This window comes from Notechis scutatus, chromosome 1 (genome assembly GCF_049901735.1).
Source record: "Notechis scutatus isolate UNSWTSFEM ecotype Mainland chromosome 1, rNotScu1.2, whole genome shotgun sequence".
NCBI lineage: Eukaryota > Metazoa > Chordata > Lepidosauria > Squamata > Elapidae > Notechis > Notechis scutatus.
In genome coordinates, this window is record NC_142009.1 from 11,326,619 (window position 1) to 11,350,375 (window position 23,757).

Here is a 23,757-nt window from a genome sequence, read left to right on the forward strand (position 1 = left end):
GAAGAGGGTCAGGATAGCCCCTCCCTAGAGGTTCTCAGAGTCTGTCTTTAATGATGCAAGTTGTTGCTTTAGTTTGGCAGAGATTTCAGCCTATGGGTGAGGAACAATAAAGGAAACTGCTTAGAAGTCACTCTGTGTGTCTTTCTTGGTTTTTGGAGCCTGACATCAATCTTGTCAAACTGTGGAGTTGGGGAGGGGGCCCTATAATTTCTTCAGGGAAAATCTTGGGAAAAGATTCTACTTTCCAGGTCAGTTAAGTTTCAGGAATCCTCATTGACCAAGCCCAGTTATTTTGAGATGGTGATTGGCAAGCCTATTTTGGTTTCCTCCTCTCATTGCCTGCTCAAAGCACATGGAATGGCGTCCCATGACTAAAGGTCTTTAAAGATCCTGGCTCTCAAGCCACATCGTGGCCTCCCTTTATGCTAATTTTGCTTTGATGAGTTAATTACACCCTTCTTCCGTTCAGGGGTGGAATTTCACTGCTGTGCAGTTGACAAGTTAGCAAAGGAAGATTTTGATTGCACTGCTAAGAATTTGCTGACAGCCATCGACCTTGAAGCTGACTTGGGAGAAGCAACGGGGACAACTTGCGGATGAAGGAAAGACCTGGCATGCTCAGAGTTTTTCCGCTGCCTGTAACTTGGCTGCCTTCATGATGCCACCACAATAATGCTAGGAGCTCGGAGAGAGGCCGACCGACGGGTCCAGGAAAGAGCTGGAGCAGATAATTAAGCATCTGGCCTTCATCATGAATCAATCACTCATTCAGAGCAAATCAGGCTGATTTAAAATTAATAAGTTCACATTAGGAGTCACCCTTGCAAAAACCAGTGCAACAAAACCAATTTGGATCTCTTAATGAAGCTGTGCACCCTATGTGCACTAACAGGCACCCATGTGATCGAAGGAGACTTGCCAAAACCCACAATTCCATTCAGGCAAAGGTGGCTTCAGTCTGCGGTTTCATTCTCCACATGTTTAGCATCTCATAGAAAGCAAGAGTTATCTTAAGCACAAATGACTCCTCGGTGTATCTCAGACTCAAACTTTTCCAATTATAGGGGGTGAGTCCTGACTCTCAAAAGAAATTTTCAATTTTTCGGCCAATAAAAATGGTAGAGATAAAAATGGCAGGATAGAAATGTTTCTTGGTGGGTGATTTTCGTGCTCTATGTCCACAGTACACATGACAGAGAACCTCACCAGGAGGAAAGGCACCTATATTTGTAGACAGATGGGTGACCAAAAGAAAGAGAGAGACTTGAAGAGAAGCCCTCTTGACTGCATCTGAAGGCAGGACAAGAAGCAACTGATGGAAACTAATCAAGGAGAGATCCAACCTAGAACTAAGCAGAAATTCCCTGACAGTGAGAACAATTAATCAGTGAAACTACTTGCCTCCAGAAGTTGTGGGAGGTTTTCTCAGACTCTGGAAAAGTGCAGAGAAGAGCAACAAAGATAATCAGGGGACTGGAGGTTAAAACATATAAAGAACAGTTGCTGGAATTGGGTATGTCTAGTTTGATGAAAAGAAGGACTAGGGGTGACACGATAGCGGTGTTCCAATATTTAAGGGGCTGCCGCAAAGAAGAGGGAGTCAATCTATTCAAAGCACCTGAAGGCAGGACAAGAAGCAATGGGTAGAAACTAATCAGGGAGAGAAGCAACCTAGAACTAAGAAGAAATGTCCTGATAGAACAATTAATCAGTGGAATAACTTGCCTCCAGAAGTTGCAAATGCTCCAATATTGGAAGTTTTAACAAAGAGATTGGATAACCATTTGTCTGAAATGCTATAGGGTTTCCTGTCTAAGCAGGGGGTTGGACTAGAAGACCTCCAAGGTCCCTTCCAACTCTGTTATGCTGACTCATTGTGTTGGTTAAAACTTCTGCATGAGATAAGGAGTCCTTGGCGCTGTCTGAGCTTGGTAGTTTTCATGCAGACATTTCCAAACTAGCGCACAGATTGATGTTATCTAATTTGGATGATGTGAAATGTCTGTCAGAAAATAACCAAGCTCAGACAGCACCAAGGAGTGCACATCTCAACCCCTGAGTTACACATATTCTCCTTTATTGGTCCTGCACTAGGGTCTAGACCAAAGAAGGACTGGAGTATGAATTTGCTAATACAAAGTAAAGAGGGGTTAAGTGGGAAAGTAAAGTATCATTTCTGAGGAACTGGTGGAAAACGTTAACATAGTATATAAAGAGCTTCCTGATATCCTTCACTGACTTACCTGTCTGTCCCTCTACCCTCAGGTACCCACAGGCACACCTGCACAGATACTTTTTACATAGTTCTTAGGTAATGCCAGAAAAAAAACTAGGCAAAGGCAAATGAGAGCCAATTATAACTGAGAATGATCTATCACACAAATAGATTTTCATTATTAAATACAATTTATCCTGTTTAATTAGTATTTTTCTGGACACAATGGTCCGGGCTCCAATACCATCTTTTCTTCTTGGAACTTCTAATTATTGCCACAACCCATGCTATTAAGCTGCTCCCCAGGCCTCCTCCAGCTTTTGTGCCGTTTAAAGCCACAAAGATTTTTAATTATCTCCGCTAAACTGACAAAGATACCTTGAAGAATCTGTGGCTTCATTCTCCCCTCCCTACCGTGAAAAAGAAAAGGAGAAAAGAAGGATTTTTAACCATGATTTTTTTTTTAATGAATGTGAGGAGAACAACCTCCTGGAAATACCCATTTAAATGCTAATTCTGATATTCCAGAGGTAACATGGGCCCAGCCGGCAAAGACTTTGGGTGTGGCAGCAGGTAAATTCTGATCCTAGGAATTTGATAATCCAGTGATAAAGTGCCAAATACAACCTTGCCGATTTTATTTATTTATTTATGTTTGTTTATTAAATGTACGTGCCATCCATCTCACTATCCAAAGCGATTCTGGGAGGCTTACAATGTAATAAAAAAAAGAAGTGTAAAAATAGCTATAAATATTAGAGCAGTTAAATTGCTCAGCTATTGTAACCATCGCAGAATGCCAAAATTGTAGTCAATTATTCGTTCTCGTGCACACTTACCCAACATTCCCATGCCAAGCATAAAAGCATCCATAGTATATGGTAATCCACGAGCTCTTCCTCGTGTCCCTGGTGGAAACATCACTTCTTTCGGTTGTGCTTTCTTACATTCCACCTATAAAGCAGAAACGTGTACAAATGAAATGCAAATGAATTCAGGCAAAATGTCAAATCCTGAACTGGTTAAGATATGCGGGGTGGAGCTGGGAATTATTTTTAGCCGTCTCCTGTAAAAAGTGCATTTTAAAAACAGGACAGAAAATGATTTCCAAGGAGTAAATAGGCACAACAGCGGTTTCGGACAATGCCCGGCTTAGACAGGTAGGAAAAATACGTTGATAAAGTGTAGAGCTACAATACAACCATCCAAATGGGCACTGAAGTCAGATGCGTGGAAGTTGAGGGCAGCTCTATGCCATCTGTTCCTATTGGAATAACAGTGTGATTAATGCCGTTTGAGCCATTCAAGAATATTGGGGTGGAGTGGCGAGAATAAAGCAAATCAAAATGGTAACTGAAAAAAGCGGGGAAGGTATCAGGGTCATCATCACCATCTTAACCAATTAAATATGGTCAACCAATTAAATATGAGCCAACAGTGTGTGGCAGCAGCCAAAAAAGCCAATGCAATCCTAAATTGCATTAACAGAGGGATACAATCAAGATCAATAAAGCCTTAGTAAGACCACACCTAGAGTACTGCGCATCCAGTTTTGGTCACCACACTGTAAAAAAGAAGTTGAGACTTCAGAAAGAATACAGTGAAGAGCAACTAAGATGACTAGGGGAATGGAGGCTAAAACATACGAAGAATGGTTGCAGGAACTGGGCATGGCTAGTCTAGTGAAGAGAAGGACCAAGGGAGACATGATAGCGGTCTTCCAATATTTCAGGGGCTGCCACAGGGAGGAAGGGGTCAAGCTATTTTCCAAAGTGCCTGTAGGCCAGACAAGGAATAATGGATGGAAACTGAACAAGGAGAGATCCAACCTGGAAATAAGGAGAAATTTTCTGACAGGGAGAACAATCAACCCATGGAAACAGATACTGCCTTTGGAAGTTGTGGAAGCTTCATCGCTGGAAGCTTTCAAGAAGAGACTGGACTGACATCTGTCAGAAATGGTGTAGGGTCTCCTGCTTGGGAGGGAGGTTGGACTAGATGACCTACAAGGTCCCTTCCAACTCTGTTAATTTAATCTAATCTTAATTTTTTTTATACTCTCTCATGGATGCTCTTCCTCCAGATGGAGGCATTTGCCCAGAGAACGGAACTTCTTTTACTTGATGGAAGATATGTGCAAAAGTAGAACAGAAAGCACCTTACGATAGTTCCTTGTGATAGCCAATACAGGCGGTCCTTGACCTATGGTTGCAATAAAGGCCAACATTGCCATGGCTAAGTGAGCTTTGCCCCATTTTATGACCTTTGTTGCACAGGTGTTAAGTTAATCACTGCAACTGTTAAGTTAGTCACACGGTTGTCAAGTGAATCTGGCTTCCCCCGTTGACTTTACTCATCAGAAGGTCACAAAAAGTGACATGAGGCCAGGACACTGCAGCCATCATAAATACAGGCCGGATTTTGATTACACGGCCACAGGGGATACTGCAATGGTCATAAGTGTGAAAAGTGATCGTAAGTCACTTTTTTTCAGTGCCATTGTAACTGTGAACAGCCACGAAATGAATGGTTGTAAGTGGAGGACTATCTGTAGCACCAGCAGAGGTTGAACAGAGATTGTGAAAACATTTGCCAGAATCTCCCTCTCCTTAAAAACATGTTCTCTTATTGTTCATTTAAACGAGTGATGTCAAATTCAATTAAATTGAGAGCCGCATCAGGGTTGTGTTTGACCTCGGGGGGGCTGGAGTGGGTGTGGCCAGGGTGGGCGTGGCCAGCTCACCGTCACTCCTGTCAGGAGCATCTGTGGTGGCCCAAGCGCTCTGCCAGCGAAAACGGGCTCCCGAGCTCCATTTTCGGCTGTGACGGCCTCCTGCAACCCTCTGCCAGAGAAAACGGTGCCCGGGAGGGCCGCATGCATCCGTTTTCGCTGGCAGAGGCACCAGGGGCAAGGCCTTCACTGTTTTCAGGGTGGGCCAGATCTAAGCACCTCGTGGGCCGAATCTGGCCCCTGGGCCTTGAGTTTGACACCCTGATTTAGACAATTAGACAAACACCCATTTTTTAAAAGTATAAGTTAAATGTGGATAAGCATTGAAGACGAAACTGGAGCACAGGAGGAAGAAGAATGCCCCCCCTCCACCCCCACTCGGTTTGATACCAATGAAATTCATTCTGTGTCCTCAGATAAATAATTGGGTCAGGAGGGAATCAAGACTGCCTTCTCACCTCAGTTGAAAGTACTTCTTAATAAGGGTGCAGGTGGACTTTCGTTCTCACCCCTCCTAACACATCATGGATGGCAGTTAAACTATATTTCATGCAGCCTGATGATGGCAGACCTATGATACTCGTGTCAGAGGTGTCACCCCATTGCCATTTTTAGTGACACACCAGGTTTCTGAACCCTTTGGAAATTGTGCGAGAGGACTCTGCCCTCAAGTGGGTCCCGGAGCCTCTAAAAAAGTGAGTGAGAGCAGGGCATGCTTTCTCACTCTCTTTGGAAGTCACTGCAGGACAGGAGTCTCCAAACTTGGCGCTTTTAAGACTTGCGGACTTCAATTTCCAGAATTCCCTGGCCAGCATGCTGTAGGACAGTGGTGGCTAACCTTTTTCGGCTCCTGTGCCAAAAATTGTGTGCACGCTCACACTAGCGCGCTCATGTGCCAGTACCCAGAAGGCAATGTGTGGCCACTCCCATGCCCCCTGCGCATGCGCACGCGATTTCCCCCACCACCGCCCCCTTATTTGCACTGTGCATGTTCACGCCTCCCGGCTGATTTTTGGCCTCCCAGAGGCTCGAGGAAGCCTCTGCAGCCTTTGGAGGCCGAAAAATGGGTCCGTTTCATCACTTCCGGTATGCACAGGCTGCAGAGGCTTCCCTCGAGCCTCTGGGAGGCCAAAAATGTCCTCAAACGGGCTGAAAATCAGCTGGAGGGCGATTGCAGGCACAGTGAGGTAAGTTTGGCTGGGGCTCGCGTGCCTGTACAAATGACTCTGCATTCCACCTGTGGCACGCGTGCCATAGGTTTGCCATCATGGCTGTAGGAGATAACCTGGCTGAGCCTGAGGGTGGAGTCAAATACATCATCGGTTTGGAGTCGCTACACTTCAACATGAGACAAAGTCCAGCCTCCCCTTGTAAACCTTGACTCATATTGGTTCCCAATTCGACTTAGGAGATCAGATTCTTGTCCAAAGTTTGCCTGGAATACCCAAAGGAGCTTTTTCAAGAGGCAACTGGACTTCCTTGTTTTTCTTTGAAGACGTTTCACTTCTCATCCAAGAAGCTGAAGAAGCTTCTCTTCACAGCCAAAGAAGCTTCTTGGATGAGAAGTGAAACGTCTTCAAAGAAAAACAAGGAAGTGTCGTTGCCTTTTGAAAAAGCACCTTTGAGACCACCATGACTGAGAATCTCCATTGAGGTTGCCTGGAATAAACTCACGGTGCTTTTGAACTCTATCCTGGCTCCTGTTTTCCTAGGCCCGACAGTCAGAAGGCTACATAGAGCAACTTGGAGCTGCTTCAGATAGGCATTTTGGAGGAAAAATATTATAATTATGTAAGTATTTATTTATCAAACAAAAAATTAAATAAGTTAATTTATTACTCCTTGTTATGAATTGTTTCTCTTTTGTCCAGAGTGGGTTGGGGCACGGCCAGAAATGTCAAGTTAGGCATTTTCTGAAATTTTGGATACGCTGAGCTCAAAAAGTTTACCATCACTGCCTGCTCCGAGTTGCAACCCCACCACCAATTTATTTCATCTTAAAGAGTGAACGTCCAAATAAATGTTGTCTTTGCAGAAACTTGGCTCACTTCTGGCTTTATGGAGGGGAGCGAGTTTCCCTCTTCAACTTCTCCAGATCTATTTTTGCTCATTTTAGAGTTCTCTAAAACCTCCCTTTTTATTTTCTCAGCTTCATGGCCCTCCTCATTTCGGTATCTGATTTTTAGATACAATTCGACCAGTGCTCTTCTTATCCGACTTTCTTCCATGGTGCACAAATCCACCAAGATATCTAAGAGGACATGTCAGTGTTTGCCCAAACATTTGGCTTTGAGAACTGCGCATGGGGGAAAAAAAATCTGCCAGTGGAGCAAGAACGGAAAGGTGTGTGGAGGTGCAAAACTGATAATTGCACCAGACGGAACGCTGTTAACCGACTCTATTTCTAATAGTGCTATCAGTAGCATTGAATCCATTGTCTTCTAGTAACCAACTGCCCGTTTCTAGGCAACCCGTCAGCGAAAATTTCAGGTTTGTGCAATTTTCATTTAGGTAACGTAAAGGTTAACTGACTGTCAATGGGAGTATTTAAAACAAAACCACCCACTCTATTCCCCACCCATCTCCGGCTATGAAGCCTCATGGTGTATCTTATTTATTCAGCTTGTAATATTTCATCAAGGAATAGACGTGGAGCATCTATTCTGCCAACACAGTTTTTCAACTTTCTAGCTTCTCACCAATGGCTCGGAGTTGGCCAGAGTTGAGGATCGGCACAGGATACCTCTATCGCCACCGTGCCCATGTTTTTACTGTGGGAAGAAGTAGAGGGAGGTGCTTTTTTAAAAAGGCAACTGGACTCTCTGTCCAACTCAGAAAGCTCAAACTGCCCACAGAGCTGCTGCTGATACAGTTCTACAGAGGAATGATTGAGTCTGTCACCTGCACCTCTATAACTGTCTGGTTTGGTTCTGCAACCCAACAGGACAGAGACAGGCTTCAGAGGATAATTAGGACTGCAGAAAAAAAACAATTACTACCAACCTGCCTTCAGTCGAGGACCTGTATACTGCACAGAGTCAAAAAGAGGGCTGTGAAAATATTTACAGACCCCTCACATCCCGGACATAAACTGTTTCAACTCCTTCCCTCAAAACGACGCTATACAGCACTGCACACCAGAACAACTAGACATAAGGACAGTTTTTCCCCGAAAGCCATCACTCTGCTAAACAAATAATTCCCTCAACACTGTCCAACCATTTACAAAGTCTGCACTACTATTACTGTTAATCTTCTCATCACTCCTTATCACCCATCCCCTCCCACTTGTGACTGTATGACTGTAACTTTGTTGCTTGTATCCTTATTATTTATATTGACTGTTTCCTAATATGATTTGATTATCATATTATGACTATCATTAAGTGTTGTACCTGATGATTCTTGACTCTCGACGAATGTATCTTTTCTTTTATGTACACTGAGAGCATTTGCACCAAGACAAATTCCTTGTGTGTCCACTTGGCCAATAAAGAATTCTATTCTATTCCATTCTATTCTATTCTATTCTATTCTATTCTATTCTATTCTATTCCATTCTTTCCCTATTCTATTCTTATTCCCAATAAAGATTTCTATTCTATTCTATTCTATTCTATTCTATTCTATTCTGTTCTGTTCTGTTCTGTTCTGTTCTGTTCTGTTCTATTCCATCTACTCTATTCTATTTTTTTTCTCTTGAAGACCTTTCGCTTCTCACCCAAGAAGCATCGTCAGTTCTGAAGAAGTTCTTGGAGGGAAAGCGAAACGTCTTCAAAGAAAAAACAGAAAGGGTCAGTTGCCTTTTAAAAAGCACCTTTGGGACAACCATGACTTGGATGACTGAGATGTCAACCCTGAAGTGAACCTGGGTGAGGCCATCTTGGAGGCTTCAGGGTTGCCACAAAGCAGAAGTAGGGACAGAGGGGGGGGGGAAATAGCTAGAGGGGGTTTTGTAGCCAAAACAGAACAGTTTTCCTGTGGGAACCAAGGATGTTCTGACAGGTGGCTGGCCAGAGGAGAAGTGAAATAACCAAGAAACCAGCCAGCACCTTGATTGGACAGGGTGATTTTGGGAGAAAGGCTTTTACTTTTTCATTAGGTGAAAGCTGTGGGAACATTCAGAGCCGGCTTTCACCAGTTGTGCCAATATGCCGTATCCAATAAATGGTTATTTGAGGAATTTGCCTGCCTCAGAGTTCTGCTTTCTATGGGTGCATTACTTGAAATGTTGACATGAGAATCTCCACAGACAAATACAGTGAGCATGTTGGGCTAAGTATAAAAGGAGGGAGACCATAAGAGCACCTGGGTTGAATTGTGAGCTATCAGGCCAACAAGTTCTTCTGATTTCACAAAAATGGCCACCAAAGGAAAGTCTGAATCTGAAAACAAAAGCCGTTGTTGCAATCCCTGGTCTTGGTAACATCAGAAAATGGGTAGTCCTTGACTTATAACCTTTATTTAGCAGCCAAAGGTATAACAGCACTGAACTTACATCCCAGTCCTCACATTGACAACCGCCACAGCATCCTCATGGTTATGTGATCCTCTTTTGGGCATTTGGCAACCAGCTTGCATCTATGACAGGTTGCAGAGTCTCACGGTCATGTATCACGTTTTGTGACTTTATTTGCCTTTTTTCCAGCAAAATACACCCCTCGGATAAGCTAGATTCAGACTTACGACTAGATGATTTGTTTAATGACCATGTGATTTGCTTTATGACTGTGGCGATTGGGGCAACTTGCTTACAAGAGTGACTTGTTAAAATCCGAGTCCAATCAAACCTCGGAATCTACTTTCCAGGCCAATGTACATTTTCCTTGTATCTCACTAGCTAGGAAATATATGCAGCGCAAGTGACATAAACCCAAGATCCTGTTTCTTTAATACTAATTATGATCCAGAAAAGCATACGCATTTCCCACTCCAATATTTGTATGTCACGGAGTAATCACTGACATCTTCCAGGCACTTCTGTTTCCATCACTCTGTCTGATATTAAAAACAAGCTAGCCTGCCTAAATTGACAATTAAAGAGAAAATGAAGTTTGGATTAGCGTTGTTAAAAACAATAAACGGAACAATTAGCTTTCCAAGCCACAAAAATGAGCTACTGCCGGTATCTGACAGACAAGCTTAATTTATGATGTTCACAGCACAGAAGGACCATACAATGGGAATCCCGGTAAGCTAATAAGTAGGTTTAATTAAAAAGAGGGAGAGAGAGAGAGAGAGATTGAAATAATAACAACATACTGGGGAAAGCCATCTCTTTATGCTCTCAAGAAAAAAAGCTCTAAATGTCCTCATTTCCTAAAAATATTTGTAAAGAGGACGTCAATTGCCCATTAACAAGGAAAATGTATGCCCCCCCCCTAAACTGGGGGCTGTCCTACAGCTCAGATTTGGCTGCCAATAGAGGGCAAATCCGGTGTCTTTTCGACACCCTGCAAAGTTGAGGCTGGATGTATCACATTTAAGAATGGGCATGACGGAATATCTTCCCCCTGCATCTTGTGTAAAAGGTAAATGTAAAGGTTTCCCTGTCCAGTTGTGTCCAACTCTAGAGGGCAGTGGTCATCTCCATTTTTTAGTTGAGGGAGAAAGCATTGTCTGAAGATACTTCCTTGGTCATAGGGTGAGCATGGCTGTACACCGAGGCACACGGAACGCCGTGACCTTCTCACCAAAGTGGTACTTATTTATCTACTCGCATTTGCATGCTTTCAAACTGCTAGGTGGGCATGAGCTGGTACAAGGAACGGGAGCTCATCCCATCGTGCAGTGCTTGGGTCTCCAACCCAGGCTTTTTAGCAGACAAGCTCAGCATCTTTAACCGCTGAACCAGGTGTCCAAGAATTGTTTAATAATTCATGAGTGCCCGTCATTTCACGTCTGTTTTAATCTAGTGGGAGATTGAGGCCTGGAGACACGAAAAAGATTGCCCAAGGGGCAGGCTGAAAATCTTATAACCCATTTGTTTCGAATAGAAGAGAATATCTGTAGCTCAGTGTTTAACTGTGGTGGTCCTTGGTGTTCTCCAAGCTTGCTGTTTTCTTGCAGACGTTTCATTACCAAACTAGCTAACACCATCAGTGCTAGTGAGTGTGAGGTTTGCTCTCAGCTTATATTCTAGTTGTCTGCCCTGTCAGTGTTAGAGGAAATGTTCTTGATGGTCCCTTGATTAGGCTGTTATTTACTGTTTGTCTGAGTTGGTAGTTCCTTGATTGGGTATTATTTACCTCTCATTTATTTACTGCTTACTTGCTAGTTTCTGAGTGACACCCCTCTGGCACAGCTGGCGAGCGCCTTCTCAGACATCTAGCCAAAGCCAACTGAATGAAGCAACACCTTTCCCTTTCTCTGTCTCCCTGCCCAAGGGAGAGTGAAGGACATGGAAAGGAAAACAAGAAGACAGGATGGATCTTACATAAGGGATCCATTCAGCAGCCTTCCGGTTTTCAGTGATAATATCTTTTGGACCTGCCAGGATGTGATCAGGGAATCTTCAAGCATGGCTAGAGCTTGATCTGGATTGAATGTAGCTTGGGCTGTTATCCGAGAAAAGGGTTATCGTTAAAGGGTTTCTGTGAAACAAACTCTCACGTGTGAATCAAAAATAGGCCAGTAAATTCCTATCTGTGCTCAATTTCTACTGCTAATCCACTGTAATGGGCAAAATGTACTTTACACTGGGCACCAATGCCAAGCTGGAAGGCATTTCATTTCATTGGCAGGTGGCTGCACCTTATACAATCCGAAGTTCCCTCAGCACATAAAACGTTATTCTGCTTTAATGTTTTCGTCATTAGGCAGCCAAAATGTTAGCTAAAGTGCTACACTTTTATTTAAATTTGGGGAGCAGAACATCAGGTCATATTGGAATATCGTACTGTAATCATCAGCTAAATTTACAGCGAACTGAAAGGAGAGCAAGCAAAGAAAGGGAAGTCTTAAACGTGCCAAATTTGAAGATCCCTGACCTAAGGCTTCCCTTAGGTCAGGGGCCTTCAAACTTGGCACGTTTAAGACTTGTGCACTTCAACTCCCAGAATTCCTCCTCCGGTCATGTTAGCTCTGGAATTCTGGGAGTTGAGGTCCACAAGTCTTTGAAGACCCTTGCCTTAGGTGGCTAGAATTACAACTCCTCCAGACAGGGGTGGGATTCAAATTTTTTAACAACTGGTTCCGTGGGCATGGCTAGGTGGGTGTGGCTAGGTGGGTGTGGCCATATGACTGGGTGGGTGTGGCTTTCTTTCTTTTTTTTTTGCAGCACCCTCCCATGCTCCATTTTTGAGCCTCCTGGGCCTCAGGGAAGCCTCCAGGAGGGTGTTTTTGCTCCTAAGAAGCTTCCCTGAGGCCCAGGAAGGCAAAAAACAGAGCACAAGGGGCCACACAGTATACACACACACACTGTGCTCCATTTTTGGGCCTCCTGGGGGAAGCCTCCTACTCTGAGGCCCAGGAAGGCAAAAAACGGAGCATGGGGGGGCACCACCCCCTGTGCCCCTTTTTGCCTCCTGGGCGAAGCAGTAAAACCGCGAGGGGGATCCTGGCATAGCTGATCATCGGAAGAGTTGGTCGTTGGGAGGGGAAAAAAAGAAATACCTTGAGAAATGACTGGGTACATGCAGGGTAAAGACTGACTGGGAGGGGAGGGACGGGCAGAGAGGGGCAGGGCCAGCCAGGGGCACAATTTGCCGGTTCTCCGAACTGCGCAGAATCATAACAACCGGTTCTATAGAACTGGTCCGAACTGGTAGAATCCCACCCTTGCCTCCAGGGCAGGGGTGGGATCCGACCGGTATAACGACTGGTTCTGTTGCTCTGCGTCGCGCGCGCATGTGTGAGTCGCGCGAGTGCAATTTACGACCTGCTGAGCTGCCTGGACAGCTGAGCAGTAGTGCGCAGCGGTTGGAAAAGCCCTTTTCCCCTGCTTTTTCAACCACAGCTGTGTCGCGCAAAGCAGCTGCGGTTGAAAAAGCAGGAAATAAAGGTCAGGTAAGAGCCCGGGTGGGCGGGCTGGCCAAAACAGCAGCGTACATAGAACCGGTTCTATGTATGCTCTCTGTTTGCTGCTTTTCAGAGCAACTGGTTCTACGGAAGTGGACAGAACCGGTAGAATCTCATCCCTGCTCCAGGGGTAGGATTCTACCAGTTCGGCCCGGTTCGGGTGAACCAGTAGCTCCGAGGATCATCTGTGAGCGAACCAGTTTGCTCCGACAATCAGCTATTGCGCCCGCCTGCTCCCGGCTCTATTTGGAAGCGCACACTCACCGAACTGGATGTTACACCAATTGAATCACACATCTGAACCCCTACCCTATTTTTGGATTTACTGTATATATCCCCGCTTGTTGTACCTTGACAATGTCCTGTAAGGTCAGTTAATTATGAGGGTTTTGTGACTAGAATAACCTGGTCCCTTCTAGATCTGGGATCTCCAGCCTTGACAACTTTTACCTCAGCTCCCAGAATTCCCCAGCCATCAATTAGCTCCAATTAAGGGCTGCCTAATAGATCAGCGAGAACCAGTTTGGTGGAATCTCCCTCTTGGTGAGATTCTTTTTTTTTTTTATAAAAAGTTTTTTATTTTTATAACAAAAACAAAAACAAACAAATAAAACCTTTCTGTTCAACAGTGTGTCAGTTGGGTACATGTATCTTTGTGCACATAATAACATTATCATACATATTTTACTTATATATGTTTATAATTGTTCTAGTCAGTATTTTATATCACATGTATCACTTATTATACAGTATTATCTTTAACGTTGTAATTATTATCTTTCAATGATATATTTCACATTCATTTTCTTACTCTAATTCATTCGTTTATCAGTAATGATGTATTATAAGGTACTTACATATTTCAATTTCTTACTCTTCTATCCAGCCATTCATAAAATAAATTCCAAATTTTATAACAATCCTTTTCTTCTTGTTCTCTAATTGCCTCTTGGTGAGATTCTGAGTCAAGTTGGTTACAATCTCCACCGTAAGGCTATATAAATTATTGTCATGGACATGGGTTCCCAAAAGTCTTTATCATTGAAGTGGGATCCACTTAGGAGGAATTAGTTCAGTGATGGAGCACCTATTTCTTTTTTTTTTCCCAATTTTTTTTTTATTTCAATCTACATATAACAACAATACATCAACAGTGTGGCATCAATATATCATACATCTCTCATTGCATATATTCATATTAATTCATACTCCTTCAGTATTTATTTTCAATCTTATTCTCTCCAAATGCCTGCCACCACATCAGTTAAACAGACCTAGTAATTCCATTATTCAATTTTTTCCATTTTCATTTTATTTTATTTTAAATAAATAAAAAATCTCATTTGGCAAGCAGTATGGTTCCAGGTTTCACATCTCAATACAAACATGACCATAGTTACCTATTCATTTTATTTGTTTAATTTCACATTATGTCATCCTTATTATTATTGAATATTAAGCTTATCTTATCCAATCCCAATTCATGTTCTCTTAGGAGCACCTATTTCAAATGTTGCAAATTCTGGATTCTACACTAATTTGCAGAAAGATCAAAGAAAGAGAGGAGGCAAAATAGGCTTCAGGCTTCTCTTCAGGACTGGACTGTTCTCCCACCATCCTGGCCATTGGCTGGAGGTGATGGGAGAAACATGAAATATATATCTCGAGATCGTTGGGGGAGAATGTATTCTGGATCACTAGCTTATAACTGGATTCTTCTCGATCGTCCAGCCTGCCTTAAGGAACAGCATCGCCCCAGGAGATCTGATCCCATCAGCCTTTTGTAAGGCACTAAAGGCCTGCCTGTTTCCCCCAAACTTTGGGGCTGGAAGGTGAAGTGAGGACGGTTCGCTGATTGGTTTCCTTGACTTACAACAGTTGGTTTATTGACTGTTACAACGACCCAGAAAAAAAGTGACTCATGACCATTTTTTCATACTTACAACCATTGCAGCCATCCCCATGATCACGTGATCAAAATTCAGACGCTTGGCAATGGGCTCTTATTTGTGATGGTTGCAGTGTCCTGGGATCACATGATCCCCTTTGGCGACCTTCTGAGAAACAAATTCAAAACCTTTGCTAGACCAATATTTGAATTCAGCTCTGCTGTCTGGAATCCGCACTGTATATCAGACATAAATTCAATTGAGCGAGTCCAGAAGTATTTTACCAGAAGAGTACTACATTCCTCTGTTCGCAACAGAATACCCTACACCAGGGGTCCCCAACCGCCGGTCCGTGGACCGGTACCGGTCCGCGGAACAAGTCTTACCGGGCCGCTGGTTGCTGGCGCCGCCATCTTTTTGGTAAAAAAGTGCTTCCGGGGAGCTTTTCCGGGTAGAAAGCCACTTTTCGTCAAAAAGATGGCGGCGCCAGTTGATGCCGGTACCGGGCGGCGCCCAGCTGATGCCGGTACCGGGCCGCGGCGTCAAAAAGGTTGGGGATCACTGCCCTACACCACCAAACTTGAGATTCTAAGCTTAGACAACCTTGAACTACGCCGGCTAAGATTGGACTTAGGCATAGTACATAAAATCATATGTTCCAACGTCTTACCAGTTAATGAATATTTCAGCTTTAACCACAACCACACAAGAGCACCCAGCAGATATAAACTTAATGTAAACCACTCCAAACTTGATTGCAGGATTTCAGCAACAGAGTGGGCAATGTCTAGAACTCACTACCTGATTCTGTTGTTACCTGCGCAAACCCCACTCCTTTACCCTCAAACTAACCTCTATAGACCTCACCCCTATTCCTAAGAGGTCTCTCAGGGGCGTGCATAAGCGCACAATCGTGCCTACCATCCCTGTCCTATTGTCCCCAATTATTAGTTCCTATTTCTTGTATTTAAACTTATGTTTATTCTTGTTTCTGTCATATTGTAAGCTTTTGACAAATTAATTAATTAATTTAATTAATTAAATTAATTAATTAATTCAATGGGGGAGCCAGATTTACTAACAGCCATGTTACTAACTTAATAACTGTGGTGATTCACCTAACAATGGTTGGCAAGAAAGGTCATAAAATGGGCCCAAACTCACTTAACAAATGTCTCACTTAGCAGCAGAAATTTTTGGCTCAATTGCGGTCATTAAGTCAAGTGGTCCTACGACTAGGGCACTTTTAGTCCTGGCACACATGATTATTTTGTTGTTTCTGCTTGTCATGCCCGTCGGAATCTGAATCCGAGGAGGAAGCTGAACAGCTGAGAGGGAGTGGGAGTGTGGCTCCATTGGCTGTGGAGGAAACTGGGGAAGAGCAAAGTCCGGCTGGGCAGAGCAGGGAAGAAGTAGAATAAGGGAGAGGGGGTTCAGAGGAAGACCCAGGCCCACCCTCTCTTCATCCTAGGGCATGCAGGGAGAAACGGAGAAGAGAGCAACGTGGGTTGCGTGGCTTACGGGGCAGGAAAGGGCCCTGATTCCCTTCATTAGCCATACCTGGGAATGAAAGTTTATAAGAACTGAATGCTGACTGAGGCAGCTGCTGGGAAAACGTGACTTTATCCTGTGTTGTCTTTGCTTATCTGTGTTTCTGCCGTCTTCCCAACCATGTGAGTTTTGCCGTGCCCTGCACATCTGGAATTCTTGCTCCTGCCCTGCCCTTACCTCATTTTGGCTTGAGTGGACTTATAATTACAGTTTGTGTTGACCATGTTTTGGACTTGATTCGTTATAGTCAAAGGCTGTTCCTGGGAGAGTTTTTCTCCAACCAGAAGGTAACCTGGACATTGGGGGCAAGTTGGAGCTAATAAAGGGGCTCTTATAGATTATCTGACTCTGTTGCCTTTGTGCCAAGCCTGGGGTCATCACACTAGCCCTGCTCCAGAGTGTGAAGAGAGGGGAGCCTAGACAAACAATATAAGTAAACAAATAAATAAGGCTTCACTGTTCTTTTTAAAGCATTACATTTTGTACCATGCCTCAACAACTGAGTAAGTGACCTTGATGGAAGGAATACAAAATGACACAGAGAAGGGGAGGTGCTGAGAATGAGCTAATCAGAACGAAACACTTTTAAGGATTTGCAAAAGTCCAATCTGCTGCTACTCTATTGTACGGAACAATTTCAGAGAGTGGGAGGGGAAAAAAAACCCTCAGCCTTTACCTTCACTACACACAACATGTGCGGTTTCTATTACTGAAACACCTCCGTGTCGCAGGAAGGTTATTTTAGGGTGCCTGTTGTGCTTTCTTTTTATGCCTGGTGGGAATAATTTTGCTCCGACACAAATAATGGGCTTCGCTGATTAAGTCCCTTTGCTGGCATTTGCTTGCCACTTGTTTCGTACGCCATTTGACATTCTTGGGTTATAAATGGCAAGCAAAGTGGAGCGGAGCCGGCAAAATTAGCTCCCCAGCCAGCCTGAGGCTAGAAATAGATTCACCCACACGGCGCCTGAGTGTTCCCAGCTCTCTCGCATTTTAGGGAGCAGCAAATATCTAGGAAATGTGGCAGAATTTCATAAATATGAGCTTTTGTTTAGAAGACCAACAAGGGAAGAGTTCACCAAAGGATGCCGCTCAGTTATTTTCTAGTCACCTCTGCAAAAGAGGATGCGTAGAGTTTCCAAGCCAGCTGCGTCTCTCTTCCCACACACCGAGCTGAGACTTCCTGATCAGATGAGTAATTAATCCGCAGGAACTTTCCAATGACAGAAAAAAAAAATCATCCAACATCCACCCCACCATCTAGATTATGGGCCCTGACCTATCCTAGGTAGATAGCGGAGATGATTCTTCCATTTGTCTGAAATGGTATATGCTTGAGCAGCAGATTCGACTAGAAGACCTTCAAGGTCCCTTTCAACTCTGTTATTCTCTTATCTCCACCTTCTTTCCCAGAGAGCCAGTTTGGTCTAGCGGCTAAGGCACCAGGGTAGAAATCAATCTCTCCTTAGCTATGAAAACTGGCCGGGTGACTTTGAGCCAATCACTAGGAAACTGCGAGTTCTAGTTCACCTTAAAGAAGGGTTATCAAACTGGATTTCTTCGAGGGCTGGATTAGCAATGTAGTTCTCCTCTGCGGGCTGGCCAGGGGTGTGTGTGTGTGTGTGTGTGGTGGGGCGGATGACTCCTGCAGCACTCTGCTGACTGAAAACAGGTCCATTTTTTGGCCTGTTTTTGGGTCATTTTTCAGGCTGTTTTGGGCCCATTTTTCCGCCCGGTTTTGCCACGTTGTTTTTGGCCCAGTTTCAGCTCATATTTTGACCTGGTTTCGGCTGGCAGAGTGCTGCATATAACCCGTTTTAGCTGCCAGAGGCACCGCGGGCCGATCCTTTCAGATTTCCAGGCCGGATTTAAGCACCTCACGGACTGAATCCAACCCACGGGCCTTGAGTTTGACACCCCTGCCCTAAGGCATGAAAGCCAGCTGGATGAACTTGGGCCAAACACCGGGAGAGGGTGAATTCTAGACCCGCCTTAGGCATGCAAGTCAGCTGGGTGACTTTGGGACAGTCCCTTTCTCTCAGCCCAACTCATCTTGCAGGTTAAGGGTGTGGAGAAAATAGGAGGAGAAAGCAGCATTAGATATGTTCACCATCTTGAGTTGTTTATAAAAATAATAAAGGTGGGATATAAATTAAATATAGAAATAAATTTCTGCTGAATCTCAAATGTAAGAACCACATTTGTGGAAGAATTGTCTTGTTCATTGGAGAGTGAAAACACATATAGGTGGTCCTCGACTTACGACCGCAATTGAGCCCAAAATTTCTGTTGTTATGGGAATCTTGCCCCTCTTTACGACATGTCTTGCCATAGTTGTTAAGTGAATTGCTGCAGTTGTTATGTTAGTAACATGGTGTCTGTTGGAAGTCCCAGAGCATTTTCTATTAAAAGGTAAAGGTTTCCTTGCGCAGTCCTGTCTGACTCTAGGGCATGGATGTCTAACGTGCCGCGTCATGTTGCCGTCACATGATGTTTCACAATGTTTTTCCTGTTTGCAGAGCTGGGGTGCATGTGGAGCATCTGACCCACGGGCCGCCAGTTTGACATCCCTACTCTAGACATGGTGCTCATCTCTATATCCTGGCCGAGGGAGCCAGCGTGGCCTGAAGACATTTTCCATGATCATGGGGCCAGCATGGCTGTATGCCAAAGGCACACGGAATGCTGTTACCTTCTGTCATGCCCCTGTCGGAATCTGACTTGGGGAAGGAAGATGAACAGCTGACAGGGAGTAGGAGTGTGGCTCTGTTGGCTGTGGAAGAAACTGGGGAAGGGCAAAGTCCAGCTGGACAGAGTAGGAAAGAGGGAGAGCAGGGGAGAAGGAATTCAGAGGAAGGCCCAGGCCCCCTCTTCATCCTAGGGCATGCAGGGAGGAATGGAGAAGGAAGCAACATGAGTTGCGTGGCTTACAGGGGAGGAAAGGGCCCTGATTCCCTTCATTAGCTGTAGCTGGGAACACAGTGTATAAAAAAGGCAAGCTGCATGCAACTTGGGAGCAAACGTGACTTTATCTTGTATCATTGTGGCTTATCTGGGTTCCTGGCATCTTCCCAACTGTGTGAGTTTTGCTGTGCTTTCAAGTCTGAAATTCCTGCTCCTGCCCTGCCAAACTAATTACTTCAGTTTGGTTTGTTTGGATTTTAAGTTACAGTTTGTGTGTAGCTTGTTTTGGACTTAATTTTCTATAGTCAAAGGCTGTTCCTGGGAGAGTTTTTCTTCAGCCTGAAGGTAATCTGGACATTGGGGGCAAAGTTGGAGATCATAAAGGGTCTCTTATTGCTTATCTGACTGTGTTGCCTTTGTGCCACGCCCCAGGTCATCACACCTTCCCACCGAAGTATCTAATTTATCTACTCACCTTTGCATGGTTTTGAACTGCTAGGTGGGCAGGAGCTGAGGCAAGGAACAAGAGCTCACCCCGTTGCGTGGCGGCGCATCCCATGTTTTATAGTCCCTCCAGTTCTTGCTTGAAAGCAAATGGTATTTCTTTGCAGATTTTTCAATTGTTCCATTGTTGCTATTTTATCATGTCATTGCTTGTAGTCAGTCTGTGTGATCTTCTTGTGGCAGCTAACCAGGTGGTCCACTGTTTCTTCAGCTTCTTTGCAGAAACGGTATTTACTGTCTATTGCTGTCTTTTCGACTCTGGCTTTGTATGCATCTGTTTTTAAAGCCTGGTCTTGTGCAGTTAGAATTAGCCCCTAATTTGTGGCTTTCTTCAACTTTCCTGCTTTCCGTCATTGCGGATCTTCTTGTTCTCTGCTTGGGCCTGCTCATTTTTTTTTTACATATTGGTCATGTAATGATTTTCCTTGCCATGTCTTTTTCGATTCTTCATTTTGGTCTTCCTTATAGGCTAGTTTCGTCTCTCTTTGGTATTCAGTAAGCCTTCATGGTGTACGAGCTTCAGTGCATCTTCTTCACAGTCCTCCAGATACAAGCAATCGTCAACTTAATAATCGGTTGAAGTTATGACAGGCTGCCCAAGGGCTGCTTACAAACCAGATTTGAAGTTCTGACAGCTAGGCCCATCCCTGCATTCATACGATTGCATTTTGGGTTGTTTGTAGTGTCCTATGGTCACATGACCTCAATTTACAATTTATTTTTATTTTTTTTGCCAGAAACTGGTGTTTACTTACTGGTTTCTGGCAAAACTGCCTATTGTGGATAACGGTTTTGGTTAACGTCTGCATCGTTTTATTTTACAACTGTTTTTGTTTAATGACTGCTGCAAAAAGATGGTAAAATCGGATGTGGTCACAAGGTAAGCTGCTTAATGACCAATGCAATTTGCAATCCTAATTCCAGACTGAAATATGGTTAGAAATTGAGGGCTATCTGTATTCTTCCAATGCCTTTTCCCTCCCTCCAACTGTCTGCTGTCCTTTGCAACATTCCATGCCCACCTATGCTCCTGACTCTGTCAATGTTGCTGTGTGTATGAAGAGCATGATTCATTGTTATTATTTTTCTGGTCTTCCTATCCAGGGCTTTTAGTTCTGCTTGAGTCTACTCCACTATTCCAGCTGTGAATCTAATGACTAGAATTGTTCAGGTGTTAATTACCTTGAAATTATTTCCTTCATTGAGTTTGGACTTTAAGATCTTCTTCACTCCTGTTATGTATTCACTTCTAACCTTCTTCTTGACTTATAGTCAGCTTGAAGGATGCCCAGGTATTTGATGTTATTTCCATAGGTCATCTTGATTCCTTCAGTTTTCACTATTTCCTCCCCTCTCGATGGTAAGGATGGCAACAGTTGCCCATTCCAAACTCCATTACAATATCTTGGCTTTATATTCAGACAATGTTTAGCAACTGGATAATTCTATTTCGGATGGTGTTTTCCCATACAACTTCAGTTTTTTAGCAAACAGTCTTGAGTCCTATAGCCTTCTATAGATATCCAGGAACTCCATCACCTATTGCGGTTCTTGTTGGCCTGGACAATGACCAAGCTGGTATAAGTTTTTGTAAGTTATGTCTTGTTTATGGGAGACATCCTTTGTCTGGTTCCTCTGATAAGAGTTGTCCAGCATGGTTGAACGTTTGGCATAACTCTCATGTTGTTGTGGTTTGCCGGCAGCCTGTGCAGTGGAATCCAACAGTGGGGAAGAATGGGGACCAGTCAGGGAGTCTGGAGAGGACTCGGACGAGGGTCCTTCGTCCAATGTAGAGATGGGGCCAGGACCATCTGGGAGTGGGGTGCTGCCTCTGGAGCCTCTGGAATCTGGCAGCAGCGAAGCAGAGGACCCCGGGGAGCCTGTTCCCAGCGCGCATGTGCACAGAGCTGCTAGAAGGCAAGAGCAGCTGAAACAGAAGGGGCGAATCGGGAGTAAGGCTGTGAGGTGATTGCCCCTCCCATAAGATATAAAGGACAGGCAAAGATGACAAAACCTTTGCAGGAAGCAAAGTAGTTCATTCAGTCCAGATTCATTCTTGAAGCTCTTTGTACTTCGGTTGGTTTTTTTCTAGTTCATTTGACACTTCTGTTATTGGCAGCACTTCACAGGAAAGAAAGGTGGGTGCTCATCTCGAGGGACTGTTTGAGATTCATTACCTGCTAGGAATGAAAATACTCCCAGCATTGCAATAAAACAAGACTTGTTTTTAAAATAAGCGTGTGCGCAATTATGGTCTCGGAAGCCTTGGTCAGAGCACATCTTCCTCAGAGCACACATAAGCCCCACAACAACACCAAAATAGTGCCTCATTGGGGATAATATTATTATTATTGCGATTGTTTGCACAGTTAACCAGATTTTTAGACTGGATTTGCATTTTTAGCCATTGATCAAGTGTTTCCTAAGGACCTGGGATAGGTAATGTTCAATGGTGTTAAAGATATTGTATGGATGTAAGCTTTAAGTAAAGCTGCCTTTTGCAATTGATTGAGAATGATTTATTGTTAGAATGCAGTATTGCAGGCTAATTCTGCTCACTGCCTGGAGTTCGATCCTGACCGGCTTAAGCTTGACTCAGCCTTCCATCCTCCCAAGGTTGATAAAAGGAGGACCCAGATTGATGAGGGCAGTATGTTGACTCTGTAAACCACTTAGAGAGGATGGTAAAACACTATGAACTGGAATATAAGTGCTATTGCTATTATCATTAGGCCCCTTTCTCAGCCATCTAACTGTGCAGTTCAGTTATTTCCACCAAAGTTAAAACAACTGGTGCATCTGGATCACCCCTATTCCAACCACAATTTTGAAGGCCAGCCCTGATATCTCCACCTGGAGAATGAAACAGATCTCTTGTTTTCATTTCAGATGCGTACCATATTGTGCCGAAAAGAACAATATGAAGGATATTATTTCATAGCTCAGTGAAAAATTAGCAAGTCAAATATTGAATTGGCATAGCATATGCTAAGGAGACTGTTTTGATCTTATCCAGCTTAAAAATAAATTCCATTATTAAATTAAAAGTTGGGAACAGAGATCAGACCAATAAATGAAAGACTGGAAACGCATTTGGGAAAGCAAAAAGGAAAGGTAAGAATCTTTAGCTGGAAATGTTAAAGGTACCATACTGGTTAAAATATAGGATGGGTTAACTAATCTTCCTGATGCATTGTTGTATTGGATGAGCTCTGCATTTACTGTAAAGCTCTCAGTCTTTTCTCTGGTCCAGGCAAAAAAAGTGATACAGAATAACAAAGAGGGAGGGGACCTTGGAGGTCTTCTAGTCCAACCCCCTAGAAGATCCTATACCATTTTAGACAAATGGTTGTCCTGTTGCTTTTAAAAGCCTCCAGTGGCGACACATCCACAGCTTTTGAAGGCAAACTATTCCACTGGTGAATTGTTCTCACTGTTAGGAAATTTCTAGATTCCTAGTTTTAGGTTGCTTCTCTTCTTTGTTTAGTTTCCAGCTGTTGCTTTTTGTCTTGCCTTTCAGTGCTTTGGAAAATAGGCTGACCCCCCTTAAATTGGAGCAAAACTTTGGCTGTATTATATTTATTTGAACCCTGCCCATTCTCCAGGGAGCCTATGGTTATAACCAGTGTTTCTCAACCTCAGCAACCTTTTAAGATGTATGGACTTCAATTCGCAGAATTCTCCAGTCAGAATGGGGGATTCTGGGATTTGAATTCCAAGTTGCTGAGGCTGGGAAACCCTGGTTAGGAACAAGAGTCCTTGGATGAGACTAAGACACGGGTATCAAACTCGTGGCATCACATTGCCGTCACGTGATATATCCCAACTTATTTTCCCTTTGCGGAGCTGAGGTGGGTGTGGCCTGCGCATGATGCATCCAAGTCCCGGGCCGCCAATTTGACACCCCTGGGCTAAGAGATAACTGGACCAGAAACATACATTTT

At 43.9% G+C, this 23,757-nt stretch overlaps 1 protein-coding gene across 21 annotated transcripts in view; it reads right to left on the reverse strand.

Annotated features, from left to right (window-relative positions):
* MSI2 (musashi RNA binding protein 2) overlaps positions 1-23,757 on the reverse strand; it is a 574,150-nt gene that overhangs the window by 93,037 nt on the left and 457,356 nt on the right. For all 21 annotated transcript variants that reach the window (XM_026680447.2, XM_087956966.1, XM_087956925.1 and 18 more), the window contains one exon: positions 3,055-3,169. In XM_026680447.2, coding sequence (XP_026536232.1) covers positions 3,055-3,169 — 115 coding nt within the window. The remainder of the gene's footprint in view (positions 1-3,054; positions 3,170-23,757) is intronic.